At 37.5% G+C, this 21,761-nt stretch overlaps 1 protein-coding gene across 2 annotated transcripts in view; it reads left to right on the top strand.

The window, feature by feature from the left end:
• LOC139966088 (pregnancy zone protein-like) overlaps window positions 1–21,761 on the top strand; it is a 53,306-nt gene that overhangs the window by 16,602 nt on the left and 14,943 nt on the right. The window contains exons 13-24 of one of the 2 annotated variants that reach the window (XM_071968797.1): window positions 535–710; window positions 2,404–2,553; window positions 3,107–3,325; window positions 6,558–6,624; window positions 12,465–12,552; window positions 12,586–12,717; window positions 15,095–15,323; window positions 15,995–16,136; window positions 17,918–18,033; window positions 19,532–19,583; window positions 20,339–20,431; window positions 21,229–21,411. In XM_071968797.1, the coding sequence (XP_071824898.1) occupies window positions 535–710; window positions 2,404–2,553; window positions 3,107–3,325; window positions 6,558–6,624; window positions 12,465–12,552; window positions 12,586–12,717; window positions 15,095–15,323; window positions 15,995–16,136; window positions 17,918–18,033; window positions 19,532–19,583; window positions 20,339–20,431; window positions 21,229–21,411 (1,647 nt within the window). Of the gene's footprint in view, window positions 1–534; window positions 711–2,403; window positions 2,554–3,106; window positions 3,326–6,557; window positions 6,625–12,464; window positions 12,718–15,094; window positions 15,324–15,994; window positions 16,137–17,917; window positions 18,034–19,531; window positions 19,584–20,338; window positions 20,432–21,228; window positions 21,412–21,761 lie in introns of both variants that reach the window. The other variant, XM_071968789.1, reaches the window with a different exon arrangement.

Genomic DNA, 21,761 nt, shown 5'->3' on the forward strand with positions numbered 1-21,761 from the left:
TAAAATAATTTAAATATATATAACGATCGAGCTATAATTGCATGGAATTTTCTTTCCATTAGTCACAGCAATGATACCGCAAAGAGGTCGATGTTAACTTGAATACCTTTTGTTTATTCTCTGTTTCTGCATCAACGAAAGACTGGTTAATAATAACTAAAAGCATCTCGTGTTTGTTCTGTAAACAGGTTGCATCTACAGGTAGTGTAGATTTGGTTATGTATTTGATAATTGTTATAACAATAAATCATGTAATATTGCCTAGTATATGTCACCATATGACTGCAAGGGCTAGCTGTCACAAAATTATTAGTATGATTTATGCCACTAGAAATATCCCAAAACTGCTCAAAATGTATCACAATTTGTTTTAACCCTGTGTGACACTTCTAGTGGCCATTTTGAAGAGCATATATCCCGAACTTCGTGTGTCATTTTAGTGAGCACTTGTCCTTTAATGTGTGTACTAAATCTTTCTATGACATTCTATGATCATTCAGTTTAAGGTTCATGTTTTTTTCATACGTTATCCAGATCCTCCGAACCTGGAACCTTTTCCAGACGCTATTCTGGGGAGTGTATCGATCCCTGTTCCAGTGACACAGAAAATGGCACCAAGTGCCACCATCCTCCTCTACTTCACCAGACAAGATGGCGAAGTGGTTTCAGCCAGACAAGAGTTCAAAGTCAAATTAGCCTTTGAAAATGATGTAAACTTTTAATATCAGTTGGTTTTTTATATTCTTGATATTCTGACTATTGATCTGAAAGTAAAAAGGAGAAAAAAGTTCACTGGCAAGGTCACTTGCTCCCCCATTTTAACCGTGCATATCTTTGTTCGTTCAGAAATGTTTTAAACTTTTCAAGCTTTGGGCCATTTATCTATAAGTACCACCTGATTTTCCAGAGTATTGAATGCTTGTAAATGTAATGTTATTTCACATCAATTATTAAAAAACCATGATAATTTCTGGTAAAATATGCCTTCAACCAGTTGATAGTCCAAAGGTGTTCTAGAGCATACAGTAGTTTGACATGCTTGTTTTGAAAATTTGCAGAAATTTTCATGGTTTTTGAATAAAATGAAAAGTAAATGAAATGACTGACCATGGTTTGAGTTTGTTATGATCTTGTTTTACTAGATGAAAATAGTGTTAGTTTGTTATGGTCTTGTTTTACTAGATGGACAGAGTATTAGTTTGTTATGGTCATAATTTACTAGATGAATATAGTATTAGTTTTTCATGGTCATATTTTACTAGATGAACATGCTATTAGTTTGTTATGGTCATACTTTACTAGATGAACATGCTATTAGTTTGTTATGGTCATAATTTACTAGATGAACAAAGCATTAATTTGTTATTGTCATATTTTACTATATGAACATAGTATTCATTTGTTATAGTCATATTTTACTTGATGAACATGCTATGAGTTTGTTATGGTCATATTTTACTAGATGAACATGCTATTAGTTTGTTATGGTCATAATTTACTAGATGAACATGCTATTAGTTTGTTATGTCATAATTTACTAGATGAACATAGCATTTATTTGTTATGGTCATATTTTTAATAGATGAACATAGTATTAATTTGTTATCGTCATATTTTACTAGATGAACACACTATTAGTTTGTTATGGTCATACTTTACTAGATGAACATATTATTAGTTTGATATTGTCGTATTTTACTAGATGAACACAGTATTAGTTTTTTATGGTCATACTTTACTAGATGAATATAGTATTAGTTTGTTACGTCATAATTTACTAGATGAATATAGCATTAGTTTCTTATGGTCATATTTTACTATAGATGAATATAGTATTAGTTTGTTATGGTCATAATTGACTAGATGAACATAGTATTAGTTTCTTATGGTCATATTTTACTAGATGAACATAGTATTAGTTTTTCATGGTCATATTTTACCAGAGGAACATAGTATAATTCGTTATGGTCATATTTCAATAGATGAAAACACTAAGTTTGTTATGGTCATAATTTACTAGATGAATATAGAATTAGTTTCTTATGGTCATACTTTACTAGATGAACAAATTATTAGTTTGTTATGGTCGTATTTTACTAGATAAATATAGTATTAGTTTTTTATGGTCGTATTTTACTAGATGAATATAGTATTAGTTTGTTATGGTCATATTTTACTAGATAAGCATAGTATTAGTTTTCTATTGTCATAACCTTTTATTAGTAAATTGTTACTTTAGCATCATTCCTTGGATAATTCGTTCATAGAATTAACTTACTTGACTTTTCGAAGGTGGAGTAAGGTTGATATGCTACATTTATAATGATTACTCATCAGCCGTGATGTTTCTCTGATGTTGCGATTATTCCTAATGTTCTACCCCATTTTTTGTTCCTTGAAAAGGTTTCGCTAGATTTCAACAGTGGACAAGTTTACCCAGGATCAGGTGTGTTACTCAACATCCGTGCTTCTCCTCTATCATTGTGTGCTATTGGATCTGTCGATAAAAGCATTTTGCTCTTAGCTGACAGCAACAGGATCACTTCTGAACAGGTACAGTATAACAATTTAATGTCAGATATTCAACAGTTGAACAGTTCTCAAAGTATATCTATTTGTTAGGGCTCATTCTTTTCAAGTGAGAACTGGTTTTTATTTGTGATTGACTCCATACTAGAACTCCAATCAAGGCTGATACACTATTAATGGTATAATATATATATTTATATATATATAGAACTAAGTAGAAACTACACGGTACAATCTCTTACATAAGCTCCTCAATAAAGGGTGCACAAGAAAAACTATCCGCCAAAAAGCCAACATCGAAATGCTAATCAGGCAAGTGCTTATCTGGCAAACCTACTCCCAAGCAGAATCAAAGTTCTCCCTGACATTTGTCATGATCACATTATTGTGCCGGTGCGGTGGCAGAGTGGATAAAGGCGGTGGCATTTTGAAGCAATGAGGCTTAGCAATCGGTAGGTTTCCAGGTCGATACCTCAGAGTGTTAAGAGGAAAGATACCATGATCCGCATTTTAAACTATATACTGCTTTTTCCATGCATGCAGCTGTCATATCTCATGTGCACTCATTTGTTGCCAGGTGTTTTCACCAATGTCAATGTTTGCTGTAGAAGAACATGGACTGAATGAGAATTGTCCAGTCACAGCACGAGACATGTCCAAACAATCAGTTCCTTCTTTATATCGGGAATTTTCAGGCCTTCTACATCGATTTCCACGTCAACTTCCACCTCCACGTAGAACTTCAACCAGGACATGGAGAAAGTCACTACATTTTGATTCCTTAGAAGCTTTCCAGGTAATGTTATGCATCTCGTTGATACGTTATACTTGATTGATAGTAAGTGACTCCTGTATGCAGTTAAATTACTTAAAATGGCCCCAAGTTGACCAGCTTCTCCAAAGATTCTGAAATATGCAATCTTACCACTTAAAGGGAATTCTTGTGACAACGATGATTGTAAGTGATGTAAGCAGGGGCGGCTATCTGTTTCAAATATTGGGGGGGGGGGGGACATTTGCTTGGATGCAGGGGAATTACTATCAAAGCGGAGCGCCACGTGCGCGCAACGTACAAGAAAATTTATGGTTTTGATAGCACCCCAGATCACCGGAAATGGCACACTTTTGCCTGAGAACCAAGTTTTTCCTAATAGTTTTTTTTTCATTCATAACCTTTTTTCAAGATTGTCACCAGTCACACATCATGTTCGACCTCATTGCATCTCCTGTGGATCATTACTTTTGTAGGTAATTCTACGTAACGCCCCACAATACCCGTCAGCCCCACTTTTCAAGGTTTTAAGCCCATTATTTGTTCAGAATTTGAATTATAAATTCACTTCAAAACATACCCATAATGTTGCACAAAATTTCATCTATGGACGACCAATATAGAAAAACCCCCCTCAACCTCTAACAGACCGGTCGAAATTGCACGAGTAGAGGGAAGTATGATGAAGAATGTTGGTCAAGGAATTTTCGAAAATTCAGACACAGTTAAATTATTGGTGTACAAATATTAAAACCTCTTGTAACGGCTACTATAAAACTTCGATATCATAGAAAATACCAACAAAAATATGCTCGAGGGGGAGGGCGGTCTCCTCCCTTCACCCCCCCCCCCTTTGGCTACGCACCTGCGGTTAGAAATCTTGTAGGAAACAGGCCAAATGGAAACCCAGTGAACCCATATCGATGTGGATCATATGTATGATTGTACGTACAAACCAAATTTCATTACGGATGCAGTCCGTCTAGCTATTCATTTCGAGAAAAATGCCGAAAATGCCTCCCAGATCGCTAGAAATGGCACTTCCCAGGCCTTGTTAGTTGCATCTAAGCATTTCTATTTTGAAATTACTAGCAAAATCATAAAAAAAAATACAAAACATATTGCTTAAAAAAAACTATGCCACCAAATATTGGGGGATATTAGATACTATAACCCCCACCTTAAATATTGGGGGGGGGGGACATGTCCCCCGTCCCCCCATGATCGCCGCCCATGGATGTAAGTACTTTTCAGTTACAAACTTCAGGAAACTGATTTCGAAAGCTTTGTAAAATTTTTAGCATGATCAATCTTTATCTATTCAGCTGGGTAAAAGAAAACGCTAATCTGGATGCATCTACACTTAGGTAGTACAGGGGCGGATGCAGGATTTGTGACAGGGGGGGGGTCTGACTGGTCCAGCCGCGCCTGAACGTAAGACTATCTAAGTGGAGCACCACCATCGGTTGGCGCGGAGCGTACCAGAAAATTTTTGACTTTACAACCCCCCCCCCTCCCCAGATGGCCGGAAACGGCACTTCCGAGTATTCTAAGCTGCATGTACCTAGCCTGAAAATATGGATCTCATGTCTGCAATTTCTCAATTGATGAGAAAAAAACAATCTATGAAATATGGTAATACATATCAGATGAGTTGAGATGATACAAAAATCATAATGCCTTTAGCCCCCAATCCCCCTCCCGTTCCGTCACCACTGTTTGATGCAGGGCCGGGTCCAGGATTCTGGAAGGGCGAGGGGTTTGGCCTCCAGTGATCCTAGGGTCTAAGGGGAGTGGGTTTCCCTCTATCCATTGTGAAATTCTTGGATATTTAAGTACAACAGGGAACCCCCTTCAATTTAGCCATTCAAAGCACCTACAAAAACTCACTCGAAATGTATCTGCATCAGTACGAGTAAGCTAGTTTTATTGATGATCTATTCATGGTAGATTGGTGAGAACAAACGCCGTGGATGTTTCTCAATGAACTTTCGGACCACTTCGTCAGTGTCCATAGGAGTGTTATAATACGTGTTCATTAGAACAAGAGCTGTGAGATGTTCCTCGCCCATTGTTGATTGGAGAACAGTTTTATGCCTTCTCACCGCAGAAAACGATCTCTCATGAATAATTCGTTGGCGCATCCTATGCAGCCTACCGCTCTGCCACCGCACTGCCCAAAAAGATTCGAACACCACCTCAATTTTGAAACTTTTTGGTCTGAAAATTGAGATTTTTATGCATTTTTGGCACGTGTAGCAATCGTGCACATCCTAGTTCATTTGACGGAAAAGACACACCTGGCTGACTTGTAAGGATAACAGCCCTTCTGACGTCCTACGTACATGTTTAAAATTGGCTTTTAATTTAAATACTTTTTTCTCTCTCTTTTTTTCTCTCTCTTTATTTTCTCTTTTTTTTGGCCAAGAGCAGGGGGGTCCGGACCCCCTGGACCCCCCTCTGGATCCACGCCTGTAGTACTATGATCACCCCCCCCCCATGTCTCTAACTAGATGTTGCCAGTATTAAGGACTGGGAGTGGATATTGTGCAAATGCACTTTAAAAATAAAATAAATGCCATGGGTGCCGTTAGCTGTTCATGTGCTACAGTACTGTACAAATATAGGATAAGACTGTATGTACTCTTGTACATGGTAGGCTACTGACATCGACATAACATCTTAAAATACCTTTACAGCAGAAAACCAAGATAACACGGAAGATCAGTAATTGCTACAGAACATGCATGTACTAGGCTAGGCCGACAGCCTATTATATGCTGAGTATATAATGTTTGTCGGCAGCACAGCAGTAAGATCGGTGAAGCACAAAGAATAATCCCAAAAGTTACTCCATACAAAGAACCCACGATAGTAGGAAATGTGATTTTGTTTGATAGCGGAGAAGTACAGAACTTCAGATCTCCGCGTCAAGATCAGATCTGGATCTAGTGTAAGAGCTCCCTTAGGTGTAGTGTCCAGTAAGGTTAACTCTTTCAAGGCATTTGTCGGCCAATAGCTAAGAATCTCACCCTGTGAGGTATTGTCGACACACCCACTGGTTACGACAAACAGCAGTAGTTGAATATCACTTTCTTCATAATCCCTACCTCTACATAAAATCTACAACACCTTTCAGGTAATACCAATAATGATGAGATGCTATTATATAAGCGTTTCTGCAGATTTTTTTATCATTCTTTTTTTTTCCATATCCAGAACTTTATGCCTTACACATTTTTTTTCTTTGTTCCAGAGCTCAGGTGTTCAAATTTTGTCTAACCTTTTCATTGAGACACGTCCCTGCTACGTTTACACAGAAAGTAAGTATTAAAACTCAGTACACAATGATGTTATACAGGAGTAATGGGCAATTGATACTTTCTGGGGCAAAATAAGCATCTTGTGCTAAACCTTCTTAATCAATTTTGTTTGACAAAATTTGATGCATCCATATATTTGGGTAACATACTTCTGTGACTGGTGGTTAGGCAAAGGTTTAGATGTCCTAATCTTTAGATTTCCTAAGCTTATCATGTCATAAGCTTTAGATGTCCTTATTAGCTTTAGATGTCCTAGGCTTTAAGTATCCTAAGCTATAGATGTCCTAAGTTTAAATGTCCTAATTAGCTTTAGATGTCCTAATTAGCTTTAGATGTCCTAAGCTTTAGATGTCCTAAGCTTTAGATCTCCTTATTAGCTTTAGATGTCCTTATTAGCTTTAGATGTAATAAGCTTTAGATGTAATAAGCTTTAGATCTCCTTATTAGCTTTAGATGTCCTAAGCTTTAAGTATCCTAAGCTATAGATGTCCTAAGCTTTAGATGTCTTAAGCTTTAAATGTCTAAACTTTTAGATGTCCCAAGTTTCAGATGTCCCAAGTTTCAGATGTCCCAAGTTTTAGATGTCCCAAGTTTTAGATGTTCCAAGTTTTAGATGTCCCAAGTTTTAGATGTCCCAAGTTTTAGATGTCCCAAGTTTTAGATGTCCCAAGTTTTAGATGTCATAATTAGCTTTAGATGTCCCAAGTTTTAGATGTCCCAAGTTTTAGATGTCCGAATTAGCTTTAGATGTCCTAATTAGCTTTAGATGTCGTAAGTTTTAGATGTCCTAATTAGCTTTAGATGTCCTTAGCTTTTGATATTGTCACATACAATCATTTTTACACTTTTTTTAGTGGAAAGTACTGAAGTGTTGTTTAATTAACATAATGCAAAAAAAAACATCTAGTGAACATATTGCACAATAAAGCATAAAGATAAAAGAGGCTGAATGATGACTGTTTTTATGTCTGACCTTTATCAGGCTATACAGTCTGGTTGTATAGACATTTCAGTTTTACTATTAAGTAAAATAGCATCAACCGAGTAGATCAACAAATGTTTTACTTGTTTATATTTACGTACATCTTTTAATGGATACAATTTATACTTACGCTCTGGGCATTAATTATCCGTGCGATGATTATTTTGTTTTCATGAAGTCTTAGTCTCCGTACAGCTTTTCAAGTTGCAAGCCATCTCTTTTCTATATATGCTTCTGGTCAATTAACAGGACCAAGAATTATAATGTAAGATCAAACACCATTGGGGGAGCTGTGCTGTGTATATAGTGACACGCCTGTAAATTTGATCAGCAATTAACAAGGATATAATTAGGAGATAAACTGATTTTTTTTACTACTTGTAAGTCCAATCATATATTCTGTAGATTATTACAGAGTGTATTTTGTCTCCAGCAGCCTATTACCACAAGAGATGAAACTTGATATGCCAGAAGAAAACACTTAAAGACACCTCTATCTATAGGGTACATGTTGTTCAATTTAATCCATAGGAAAAGGGTTGTATGCGGGCTACTGGACAAGATTTTTATAAAGTGTGACAGAGATAATGTTCTGATCATGCCAACATAGTTGGATCAGATTCTAACATGAGAAATCTAACTAGTTATGCCATCACCCAGTATGGCCTCATGTAGTCGTTTTAGCAGTTGCATGTATGGTGGGAAATTATTATCCAAATGAAGAGATTGCAGCTCATAAAGCCACAAAATGGACTGCAAATTCCAAGGTTTATTGACAAGACTTAGCAATAATTTCAGGAGGAATATATACAGGTTAGTCTTTAGTAATAACACCCACACACCTCTAATTATCTATGATCGGGTTATGTGAGTTGGAAGAAACTTGGTCACCTTGTTCCTGCTGTTAATTCAGGTTTCATAAATTGAAATCAGTAAATTTAAAATGCATAACTGGAGGCGAAATTCTTTTTCTTTTTTTGTGGGGCTCATACAAAAGTACTTAAGTACACAAACAATACTGTGGTTCCTGTTTAGTCTAAGAGACAGTCATTTAGAGAAATTTGATGTCAAAGTTAACAGATTCTCACTGACCAGAAACGTGATGCGTAAAAGCTTTAAAAATACCTCAGGTTCTTGGCTACTATGTTGCGTTAGATAGTGTAAAACCGCCTACACCCCCATTTCATTTGATATCCAGTCATGGACTCACTCATTCCAGAGATCCCTGCCTCACCAGTCAATAAAGACTCATCCTTCTCCTCAGAAGAAGATATACCGTGTGGGCAAAGAACTCCTACTAAAAGGAACGACAACAGGATCAAACTGCAAGAGGATACCTACCAGAAGGTCAAAAGCCACGCAGAGACGTTGAAGGGGCTCCAGTCCAATCTCATCACTCTCACTACAGAGATATCCCGGATAGACGGCGATAAAAACGCTACCTATCAACTCAAGGTTCAGAGAAACCCACCCAGACTCCCGGCGCAACTGAACCACTCGGAGGAGTTTCTTGATTCCTGGAATCAGGTACTCCAACGAGCAGGCAGGAACCTCCGTAGAATCTGGAGAGAAGAGTTATCTCGCCAAGCTAAAAGGCAACGGGATAGATTTCTCGAGAAGAGATCTAGAGCTGAGACAGACTTAGAGTCGACACTAGAAGCTCCTGAAGCACAAAGGCTTTTGAAGACCATCCTCCAGAAGTCAGCGAAAAGAGAGGAAACCAGAGTGGCACGCCGTCCAAAGGCCAGGACCAGAAAGCAACCTTATAAAAGGTAGAAGTAGGAGTTGCTCTTGAAAAAACGGCTCTTTTTAGGGCCAACAAATTTTCCAGAAAGAGCTACCTTCCTCTCCTCCAAACATGCAAAATGTACTTTCTCTCTGTCAACCTCTCCCAGCGTCATCTAAAAGACGCAAATTTGTCCGTTCAGTGAAAGCTAATAAAAGCTCCGAAAAATTCCGCACCAACAACAGGGAGCTACAGACTATACGTAGTCACTCAAAAGCCCAAAATCTTCGAAAAGAAGCAGAAACACTAAAAAAGTTCGTTAAGAACCTATCAGACAGAAAAATGTCCAATATAGAGTTTATTGCGTTGGGAAAAGGTCTGAAGTTCATAGCAACTCCAGTAAAACCTAAACGAAGTGATCTTCTCAAGTCACTAAAAGACTTAAAAAGAAAAATGAGAATCCGCTTCATCATGCAGAATAAAATGCAAAAAGGGATTACAAAATTCCGTCTACCTTCTACATGGTCACCTAACATGACTTTTAGTAAAAACCTAGAGGACTATTTGGAAGCAACACAAACCGAATTGGCAAGTGTTACTATCCGAAACGCCAATAGCAACTCACATAAGGCGGAACGTTTTGCACTAAATGCAATTAAAAACGACCGCTCTATTATTGTCAAACCCTTCGATAAAGGTAGAGGCATTGCTATATTGAATCACTCAGACTATCAAGCCGAAATTGAAAGGCAATTAGCTAGTCACCACTACGAAAAGTTAAAAAGTGATATGACGTTTCAAACTAAAAGTTTAGTCCAGGAAACACTAATTGGTATGTTCTCTGCAAAAGAGATCGATAAAAGCACCTTCGAGTACTTGTCACCATATAGCCACAAGATCCGCACACCGGTCATATATGTGCTACCAAAAATTCATAAAGCACCCCCGGCTAACTCAAAATTTGCCGGCAGACCGATAATAAGTGGAAACGGATCACCGACCGAAAAAATATCGGAATTTGTGGACTATTTCTTGCTTCCTATTGTAATAAAACAAAGCACTTATGTGAAAGACACAAATCACATTCTGCAAATTTTGGAAGCCACCCCGTTACCAAAAACGGTAGTACTCGCTACACTCGATGTCGTCGCCATGTATACCAATACTCCCCAAGAGGAGGCATTAGATATATGTCAAGAAGTCTATGAAAAGACGGAACAAAGCGAATATGGAATACATAAAATATCTTCCATATCCATGCGCAAACTAATTGAACTCATCTTAACAAGAAACTGTTTTGAGTTCAATAACCAATTCTATCTACAAAAGATCGGTTGCGCCATGGGTAGCCAAGCCTCTCCGGAAATCTGCGATATTGTCATGCATAGACTTGAAAACCAGATTTTACCGACAGATAATAAAATCTTAAAATGGCTCCGCTATAGAGATGACATTCTATTGCTCTACGACGGTACACATCAGGAGCTTGAACACCTAGTAAAAAGGTTGAATGAAATTCACCGCTTCTTAAAGTTTACGGTAGAAATATCAAACACCGAGGTAACATACCTAGATTTGAAAATCTTCAAAGGTACAAGGTTCGAAACCAATGGGTTATTAGACACTAAAGTCCACACCAAACCCACGGAAACCTTCCAATACCTCGACAGAAACTCTGCACACCCACTTGCCACTTTTAAAGGCTTCATTAAAGGGGAAATATTACGATACGCACGTCTCTGTAACAACGAGACTGATTTCTTAGAGAAAAAGAATGCGTTCACAGAGAAACTGTTGCTCCGTAACTATAAGAAAGAGGAAATTGCCACAGCCACTAAAGGCATAAAATTTGAAAACCGTAGGCAATACCTCACTACCAATCCTAAACAAAAGGAACCACCACTGGTGTTCAAGCTCACCTATACACCCCACATCAAAACCACGCATTTGAAAAAAGCACTTTTGAAACATTGGCACTTAATTTCGCAACACACGGAACTATCCAAACTGTTTCCAAAAGAACCGATTCTTGCCTACAAAAGGGCCCAAAATCTCAAAGATTTACTTGTTAACTCAAGGTTTCGTTCTAACGAAGAATCAGCTGACTCTCAAGATTCACACGAAGCTCTTTTAGATGCTCTTATAGATGCACTATGAGTTCATAAGAAACTCGTGCACAGAAAATAGATGCATTTTGAGAACGAGACGCTCATGCCGAATATAAAAAATTCAAAGGCTTACTACTGATGAAGCTCCTCCTATAAAAGTTGAGAGCAGAAACCGGTCTAGTTGGTCATAAGAACCTACGCTAGTCTTTCTTACTATTAAAAGTACACTCAATTCACCTAATAGGTGCAATTATGTTTCACCATGAGGAACATGCTATAAGTTCATGTTCTTCGGGCCCTCCCTTAAAAATACCTCAGGTTCTTGGCTACTATGTTGCGTTAGATAGTGTAAAACCGCCTACACCCCCATTTCAGTTTCAAATCTTCAAAAAATGCGAAAGCTTTTACCGTATCAGTCAAATATATATACATACCTGCAATACATATCGTCCGTACGTGTAAGTGTGCATCACTAAGTTAGCTCCGTGCGTAGTGTCCTTGGTTATGCAAGAGAGAACTAATTCACACAGGGCGTATTGCACAGTGTACTCATCTGTAACATGATCTTTTTCTTCTGCACCTATGGGGTAAATCACTGCTGAAGAGAAATAATTGAGTATGAGCATTAAAATAACCAGGCAATGGTGGCTAATGAATTTAGGCATATATCAATATTAGGGAGACTTTATCTTTAGAGCCTGGCCTCTGCGTAAACTATACTGCCTATGCGTTGGTTTGATGGCTGGGAATTGTCAAGAAAACTTTAATTTCAGTTTTCAGAAGTGATTTTGCAAACCTCCTACTACACAATTGTTGGCATTTTAATATTAACAGTATGACAGAGTATCGTATCGCGTAGTGTAATAGTGCTGAAGTGAATAGCTAAATTTTACTTATTCCTCAAGCAACGCCACACATGTATGTCATAGGGTGACCTGCAGTCGCGTGAGCGCTTAGGAAATTTTGCTAAATGATCAAATTCCTTTTCCAAGGTGCTAGGTTTGATCATGTTTTACCTATGTAGTTCCAAAAAGAATGAATACAAAACCTGGAAGATACAGGCATCGCTCCAAACACTTTCGTAAAGCGATGGGAAATCGTGGCTTAAGAGGTCCTGGACCTGGACCTGGACCTGAACCTGGACCTGGACCTGGTCGTCTCCCTGATTTCAATGTTGTGGAGAATTCTGGAATACCTGAGCTACCTGAATCTGGTCCTATTTATCAACTTCGAACCCATTTCCCTGACACTTGGCTTTGGCATTTGTCCACGATAGGGTAAGTTGTTGTTATTATATCGTTTATGTGACAGTCTGTTAGTATGTTCATTTCATATTATATGCTTAACTTTGGCTATATGTAGTGGGTCACAGTGGGTAGTCTGTGATCTTTATCTAGTGGGTCACAGTAGGTGGTCTGTGATATGATCAGGCAGGCCTAGAATTTTAAAATTTTAGCAACTGAATTCCTTAAAAAATTGCAAGTGCTTTAGAAGGTCTGCAATCTAGAAACAATTTTTAACTAGCATTGTTGTGAATTACAACACTCATCAGTTACTGTACAGCAGGCTACATCTGATCGCAGCCCAACAATATCTGCTGAAAATGAGCAGTACTCAGATACTTATATGACGATTATTAACGAGACAAATATTAACAAACAAATAATAATAAAATCAAATGTTTATGGTCTTGATGTCTACTCGGTGGAAAGCAGAAAGATGCAAATTAATGTCTTTTTTTGTGCCACTGGCGAACAGCAAGTAACTAAAACCCAAATTTCGAGGCCTTGCATTTTCACGGTAAATTGCTTTGTGGATACAAATGGAGATATTATCGTTAATTTAAAGGTCCATGGAAAGGTTTGTATTTATGGAGGATTTACATGTATTTTAAAGATATGTGTTATATGAGTCTAAACCATCATGGATGGTCAGGGAACAGCAACGTAGCCAGGATGATTCTTGTTTAATTGTCCAATGTCTATAGACTTTAATACATTTGAAGAACTTAACTGATGGACAATATAAACTTCCATATTTTGTAAGACAGCCAGATGTGGAGTCAGTGACCTAAAAAAAAAAATTGTTTTAGCAGTGTAATAATTATTTATAGGTAGTGCGTATCACGAACGATTGCTAGCTTAGCCTCATAACATGCTGTTCGTGCAACAACTTAGGATGAATCATAGAAAGGATGAGAACGAACGTTGTCGACGTCGTTGTGCATACGGTTCGTGACATTCCATCGAGTGCGGTTAGGTAGGCAATATTTATTTTATTACGCATTGGCCAACTGTAGGCTTGTAATAGGCTATCTAGCTAAATTTAGCTAATTGTATCTGCCAAACTACGTAAGTAGTCAGGGGCGGCAGAAGCACTTTTAATCTGAAGGGGGGGGGGGGCACCGACATCAAAGGGCACTTTGCAGAAATTTGATTGGACTGATGCAGCCTTATATTTAGTACCCTTTATAACTCTTATTGTATTATCTTATTTGCGTATATACACATCACTCCATCAACGCCCCCCCCCCCCCTCAAGGAACATATGCATACTAGCACTGCAATATCCAATATGAAAATTTAGAAACAAGGAATAAGTTTTCTTTTGAGACAAAATGAGGTGAAATCATGCTAGTTGCTAATGTAGGTATCTTCCGAATTAGAGTTTATTTCTTGTAAATATCTTAACAAAATTTTTCCATTCGAAATAGCTTTGAGTTTGACCCACAGAAATTCATTAAAAGTCAGGGGCGTAGCCAGGATTTGCAAAGTTATATGCACGACTATCTGAGCGGAGCGCCACCATCGGTTGGCGCGGAGCGTGCAAGGGAATTTTGGTTTTACAAACCCCTCAGATGGCCGAAACGGCCCTTCCCGGGTGTTCATTCTGGTTCCCTGGCCTCTTGCTAACTTGAGACACCTCAATTTTGATGTAGAAAAAGGGCACATTTTTAACCTGTGGAAAAGTGGTGGGGGGGGGGAATGTGCCCCCTGTGCCCCCCGGTTCCGCCGCCCTTGTAAGTAGCTGAATCAGTAGGCCTGAATGTTACTACAATTATACTCGAGTAAACGGAGCTGACGAGTATTCAAGATCATAAGAGCACTGACAAAATACCATGCTAAAAAACAACAGTTATTAAACATTTTTTTTTTGGACACTGAAAAAGGGGAGCAGTCGCTCCCCTGCTCCCCCCTGGCTTCGTCCCTACCAGGGAATAATTTGGTGAAGGCTCTGAACTGTCTCTTATAAGATACGATGGTTTCTGTGTGCAAAATACTGCTTTACGTCTTCGCACTTGTATAGCAATTTGACCATTTTGTATACGGTTGCATTTGTGATTGAATACCCATCAATTATTCTCAATTGGTGAACGGTTAATGAACCAAAGAAGAATGATCATGCGACATTCTGGTTTTGACCATTTAGCATGTGAGTCGGCCTGTTGTGGCAATTAAAGGGCAGTATATTATTATTAAGTGTGCGGAATGCAGAAAACATTCAAAAACTGTTTGTTGTGGTTACTTCATGTTCTCGCAAGTGTGCATTAATCTAATTAATCAGACCTTGTTACACTTTCTGTGAGTATTTACTGTATCAGTATTTGTCTGACCTTAAATCCTCATATTGCCATCATTTCTCATTTTAATTTAGCAAAGCAGGGGTAAGCACTGTCAGTCACACGGTCCCTCACTCCATTACCGACTGGGTCACGACAGGCTTCTGCACCTCTGCCGAACATGGAATCGGAATAGCAGAACCGATATCCTTGCGTGTTTTCCAACCGTTTTTCATCTCAACAGTGTTGCCTTATTCAGTCATACAGGATGAGGAATTCCCCTTGAAGATAACAGTGTTTAACTACCTTAGTGAATACTTCACGGTACATGCATTCTCCAACCCAAATTATGCTTAGGAAGTTTCATGCGTTGTTGACATAAATTGTTTACTTTCGTTAATATTAATTGTTTCTGTTGTTAACTGGCCAGGTTGTTCAAAATCTCAGTGTAAAAGTTCTTAATTTTGGTTGTGAACCAACATGGATAATACTCTTTCATTCAATATTTACCTTTCTTAAATTGTTAGTTCAGTTGTTTTCTATGCTAGTTGCATATGTCTATTCTTCTACAGTCCAATGCAGAATGGGGTACATTGCAAACTATTTTTTTTCCGATTCATAGCAGAGCCAGATAATTAAAATCTTAAAACAGTCACTTGAAACGGTCTTTCGAAGCAGGTATAAAAACATTAACGTAAAGCTACCTTCGAATTGCCTTTGCCATACTCGGCTTCAGATAAGGAACATGACTGACACTTTAATAATTAATATTAATAATGTTAATTAATTAATGTTAATATTAATCTGTTGAGGCTTATATTGCCAGGTATTTCAACAAAACCAACGCAAACACTTGAGTTGTCTCAAAGTGAAATAATGTTATAAAGCTCAACCAGTGTTAAATTAGCTGTTTTGATATATTTCAAATAGTGTCACATTCACTCTTGACTTTAAATGTATATCCACCGATATTAATAATTATTTCTCTTCCAAAGGTGATCGTGCGTCTTGAGCCCTCTTCATACTTTAGCATACAGGATCAAGATTTCTTCAAATACCTGTGCGTGTGTGGAGGACAAGCTGGATCTGTTGAATTTAACATAATACCACGAGTATTGGGCAAGATACCAATCATAGGTAAGCCAGTTTAAATGTACCATGTATGCCCTAGTTATAGGTTTATTGGTCAAGATACCAATCATAGGTAAACCAGTTTAAATGTACCATGTATGCCCTAGCTATTGGTTTATTGGTCAAGATACCAATCATAGGTAAGCCAGTTTAAATGTACCATGTATGCTATAGTTATTGGCGTATTGGGCAAGATACCAATCATAGGTAAGCCAGTTTAAATGTACCATGTATGCTACAGTTATTGGTTTATTGTTATTATAATATTTACAGATATATGAGAGCAGCTTGATAATATTTACAGAGATATGAGAGCAGCCTGATAATATATGCAGATATATGAGAGCAGCCTGATAATATTTACAGAGATATGAGAGCAGCCTGATAATATATAGAGATATTTGAGAGCAGCCTGATAATATATACAGATATATGAGAGCAGCCTGATAATAAATACAGATATATGAGAGCAGCCTGATAATATATACAGATATATGAGAGCAACATGATAATATTTACAGATATATGAGAGCAGCCTGATAATATATACAGATATGTGAGAGCAGCCTGATAATATTTACAGATATATGAGAGCAGCTTGATAATATTTACAGATATATGAGAGCAGCTTGATAATATATACAGATATATGAGAGCAGCCTGATAATATTTACAGATATATGAGAGCAACATGATAATATTTACAGATATATGAGAGCAGCCTGATAATACATACAGCTATATGAGAGCAACATGATAATATTTACAGATATATGAGAGCAGCATGATAATATATACAGATATGTGAGAGCAACATGATAATATTTACAGATATATGAGAGCAGCTTGATAATATATACAGATATATGAGAGCAGCCTGATTATATATACAGATATATGAGAGCAGCCTGATAATATATACAGATATATGAGAGCAACATGATAATATTTACAGATATATGAGAGCAGCCTGATAATATATACAGTTATATGAGAGCAGCCTGATAATATTTACTGGTATATGAGAGCAACATGATAATATTTACAGATATATGAGAGCAGCCTGATAATATATACAGATATATTAGAGCAACATGATAATGTTTACAGATATATGAGAGCAGCCTGATAATATATACAGATATATGAGAGCAACATGATAATATTTACAGATATATGAGAGCAGCCTGATAATATATACAGATATGTGAGAGCAGCCTGATAATATATACAGATATGTGAGAGCAACATGATAATATTTACAGATATATGAGAGCAGCCTGATAATATTTACTGGTATATGAGAGCAACAAGATAATATAATCAGATATATGAGAGCAGCCTGATAATATAATCAGATATATGAGAGCAACATGATAATATTTACAGATATATGAAAGCAGCTTGATTATATTTACAGATATATGAGAGCAGCTTGATAATATATACAGATATATGAGAGCAGCCTGATAATATATACAGTTATATGAGAGCAGCCTGATAATATTTACCGGTATATGAGAGCAGCTTGATAATATATACAGATATATGAGAGCAGCTTGATAATATTTACCGTTATATGAGAGCAACATGATAATATTTGCTGATATCAAGCTGTGCATGATATGGGACTGTGGTTAGGAATAATGATCATAACAATTTGACCAGCTCATAATGACGTGTTTAGGTCAACTGGAAGATACATGCAAGTGTCATGTACTTTCCACTGGCAAACAGCAATAATGACAATCAATCAATTTGTTTTGTTTTCATTGTCTTTTTGATAGCACTTGGGGAATATATACCTCCTTCTCAAGAATTACCAGAATGTGGAAAAACAGGGAACAGTATAGATGAACTATTAGATGTCTGGGATGCAGTGAACAAGACTGTTCTAATTGAGGTACGTACAGTACTCATCACATCTGCAGTGTCGATACAAAATTTAATGGTCGAGGGACATGTGACCAATCTTCCAGACTTTTTGTTTTAAGACGTAGAAAATGCATTTCTTTCTATCAAGGAATGAGCAAACCAAATATATATGACAAAGTTGAGCTTTACTCAAGATTCATCAGATTCATTTACTCTTATTCAATAAGTATTTATATGTTATTGACAGGTATGTCTTATTCCATTTGTGAAGTCTTCATTAGGTAGTGTGGTATAACTCTTGACCAGAATGTGATCCACCTCAGTCTTGTTCAAGTTTGTACATTTATCACTTTCTTACACCACATTAAAGATTTGTGGCAAACTAGTTTGTATTATATACTGATTACTTTGTGCAACAAACTTGATTAAGATTAATTGTGTAACTAGTGGTATTAAAAGGCACATGACTTGCTTTGTAGTTTTGAAAGCTGGATCATTAAGCTGTATGCTCTCAAAAGCTACTCTTCACCCAAGTCCTGTGAGGTAACTGGTCAACACCAGGCTGTGGCAGCCCACTATGGGACTGAGAATGCACAGATATGGCTTACTTTAGTGTCCTAGGAGCATATGTGTGAATGATGTAGACTAGGGTGTGTGCTTGTGACCAGGGATAAACTATTGTTATGTGTGCATAGCTGAACGTTTTGGCCTTACTTCGATACCGTGATATTTCTTGTTGATCATGTTTCAAGAAACATGAATTTTCTGAGGTACAAGCATAAACAAATGGCACTGTGAATAAGTGTCCTAGTTTGTTGAAATGTCTTCTATGTTATAGTCGGTGACTGCTATGGTTACTCCATTCCGAGAGATTTAGTCGACTATTTTATAGTTGGTAACTGATATGGTTACTCCATTGCGTGATTGATGATTTGGTTTACACTGTAGCTAACTTGGAATCAGGCCGGCCAGTTGGGACAATTTCCTAATGCTAATACGTACCTCTCTAAACTGGTCTCCCATATATGCTTTAAAGCACTTGTACTGACAGTACAAACAGTTCCTAACCTTGATCTGATAGAAACATGATATTCATACTGCTCATACTGACACTAGGGAGTGCTCTGAAAATGCAGGACATGACAGTAAAGAAAAAATTGTAGTGACTGGGCGAGTAGGCGAAACTCCTTGCAACTTGTGGTGACCAGAATACTAGAGCAGCATTTGGCAATTTAGTTAGTCTTTATCAATACAGAACAGCAAGGCACATGTAGAGATCCACATAATGTAGCTACATTAGAATCTAGTTAGCAGCTATACCAATACACAGGATAACAAAATTTCGTTTTTGTCTCCGGTAATAGGGTAAAAATATTTATTCCAATGGTAAGGAAAGAATCAAATTAGTTTAAAAACAAATTTCTCCAATGCGCTACATAAGTTAAATCAATTGGTTATATTTTGATAAAATGTTTTGTTTTTTTAATATTTTTCTTTGACTTTGTATCTTACTTTCCTCTTTAAAGGCAGAGGGTACTGGAGTGGAAAGGGCAATCAACTTCTTGATATGTCCAGATGGTGAGAACTCACTACTCATTTGTGTTTTTGAATGATTTTTATCACAATGTTTATCGAATTACCACTCCTATGGTTGTACATCACTAAAGAACTCAGTACAGGTGAACGTAGTACCGTCTGGATATTACAAGTTGATTGAAATTATGGTTAATACTTATGTTTTATAGGATCATCTAGTTTTAGATAATAATAATAATATTTTTAATATTTGCTCTTTATATAGTGCTTTATACCAGCGATAGGTGTCAAAGCGCTTTACAGACGTTATATTACCCCTGGTCAATGATAACCTGTCCCAGAGACAATCACTCCAGTTGGCAGCAGATATATATTGCACCCAATGACAAGGTACCTCACAGGTACCCATTTAACCCCTGGGTGGAGAGAGGCAAGTGATAAAGCATCTTGCCCAAAGACACAACGTAATGAACTAGGCAGGAATCGAACCAGCAATCCTTGGATCACGGATCCCACGCTTTAGCCAATTGGCCACCATGCTCTCAACGGGGGATTTAAAGTCTGCTATATGTAGTGCAACTAGCTAGGTCACTCGGAGCTCCTACTGAAGTTTCCCCATAGCAACCACTTGATGTCTGATGTAATGGAATGAGGTTTTGTCACTGATAATATGAATTAATGGCTGCATATATACACAATGCACATCACAGCTTCCTCTTAAGCTATGGGTTTTCTCAAACCCTGCCCCCCCACCCAATGATATCATCAAGTAAATGTCTCTTTTATAATAATTACAGATGCTGAGGGTGGTTCGTTTCTCAAAGAAGTCGCTCTTGAATTTCCATTCAATACTGTCCCTGGAACAGGATCATGTAAAGTACAGGTTACAGGTAGGTCCCTTTACCGTGCATAACTGTACAGGTATCTCCATTTACCATGCATAACTGTACAGGTATGTCCCTTAACCATGCATAACTGTACATGTATCTTCATTTACCATGCATAACTATACAGGTATGTCCCTTTACCATGCATAACTGTACAGGTTTCTCCCTTTACCGTGCATAACTGTACAGGTATGTCGCTTTACCGTGCATAAGTGAATGTGCCTTCTTCTGGATTGCAACCATATGGTTCTCAACCTGGAGTCAGTGGACCTCTATTTCTGGGAGGACAGGGTGAATAGAAGGCCATGGGCCTTCTTAAAGTCAAAGGGGCCTTTCAAACATGATACAAACGTTCTTACTCTGTCAATTTGGACAAACAGAACAGGTTTGGATTTAGGTGACATCTCAGGTAAAGATAATCATTTTGATCATATTTCATTTCCAGCCATGATGAGGCTGAGGTCACATTTAACATTTCTTGTGCACGGAGTTGTCAGTTTCAATAATGTCAGTCCAAATTGTGGCGATTTTCTTTGCATTACTGATAATTCTCTGCATGTACTGGTGTCAGTGTTGTAGCACGCTACTCAAAAAGTAATCCTTAAAATTTTAACCTACTGGTACTCATCATTCAGTACTCAGACGCTAAATTACTTGTTCTTGTACTCAGTTTAAAGTAGTCGGTACTTGCTGAGAATGAATACTTTAGGAGCACTTGCATGAAAAAGTAGTACATCATTATTGAGTGATGATATAACATGAGAAGATTGCGTTTATCGGAATCATTGTCTTACTTTTAGGAAATGTTCTTGGCCCGGCACTGACAAATCTGGGATCCCTCCTTCGCATGCCCACCGGCTGTGGGGAACAGAATATGATTGGTTTCACACCTAACATCTTCGTCCTGATGTATTTGGTTCACACTAATCAACGTGTGAACTTCCCTGAAGTGTACAATCAAGCCAAGGAATATATGCAGGTAGGTAAGTGGTCTCATTTCATTATTCCCCAGTATTGTTAGTTTCTTTGCTCCTGCTGTTAATTAATAAATATCATGTTTTAATCATTTCGGGTATTGAATTACCACCCCATCTCCCGTCCCACCCCACACCCCTTCAGCACTTAGTTATTTTTATCGTAGTTAATTTCTAGCTATAATTAGACTTCTTTGCAGCTAAGACATCTAGTAATCTTTTCCTAATTTTGCTTATGTATGTAGACATTTTATATACATTCTCAAAAAGAAAAAGAAATGAAAATAAGTACTATGTTGAATTTATGAAACATAGTCGAAGTGAATCAAGTGTTACCTCCAGCTGATAATTACCTTGTG

This window comes from Apostichopus japonicus, chromosome 1, assembly GCF_037975245.1.
Source record: "Apostichopus japonicus isolate 1M-3 chromosome 1, ASM3797524v1, whole genome shotgun sequence".
NCBI classification, from domain to species: domain Eukaryota; kingdom Metazoa; phylum Echinodermata; class Holothuroidea; order Aspidochirotida; family Stichopodidae; genus Apostichopus; species Apostichopus japonicus.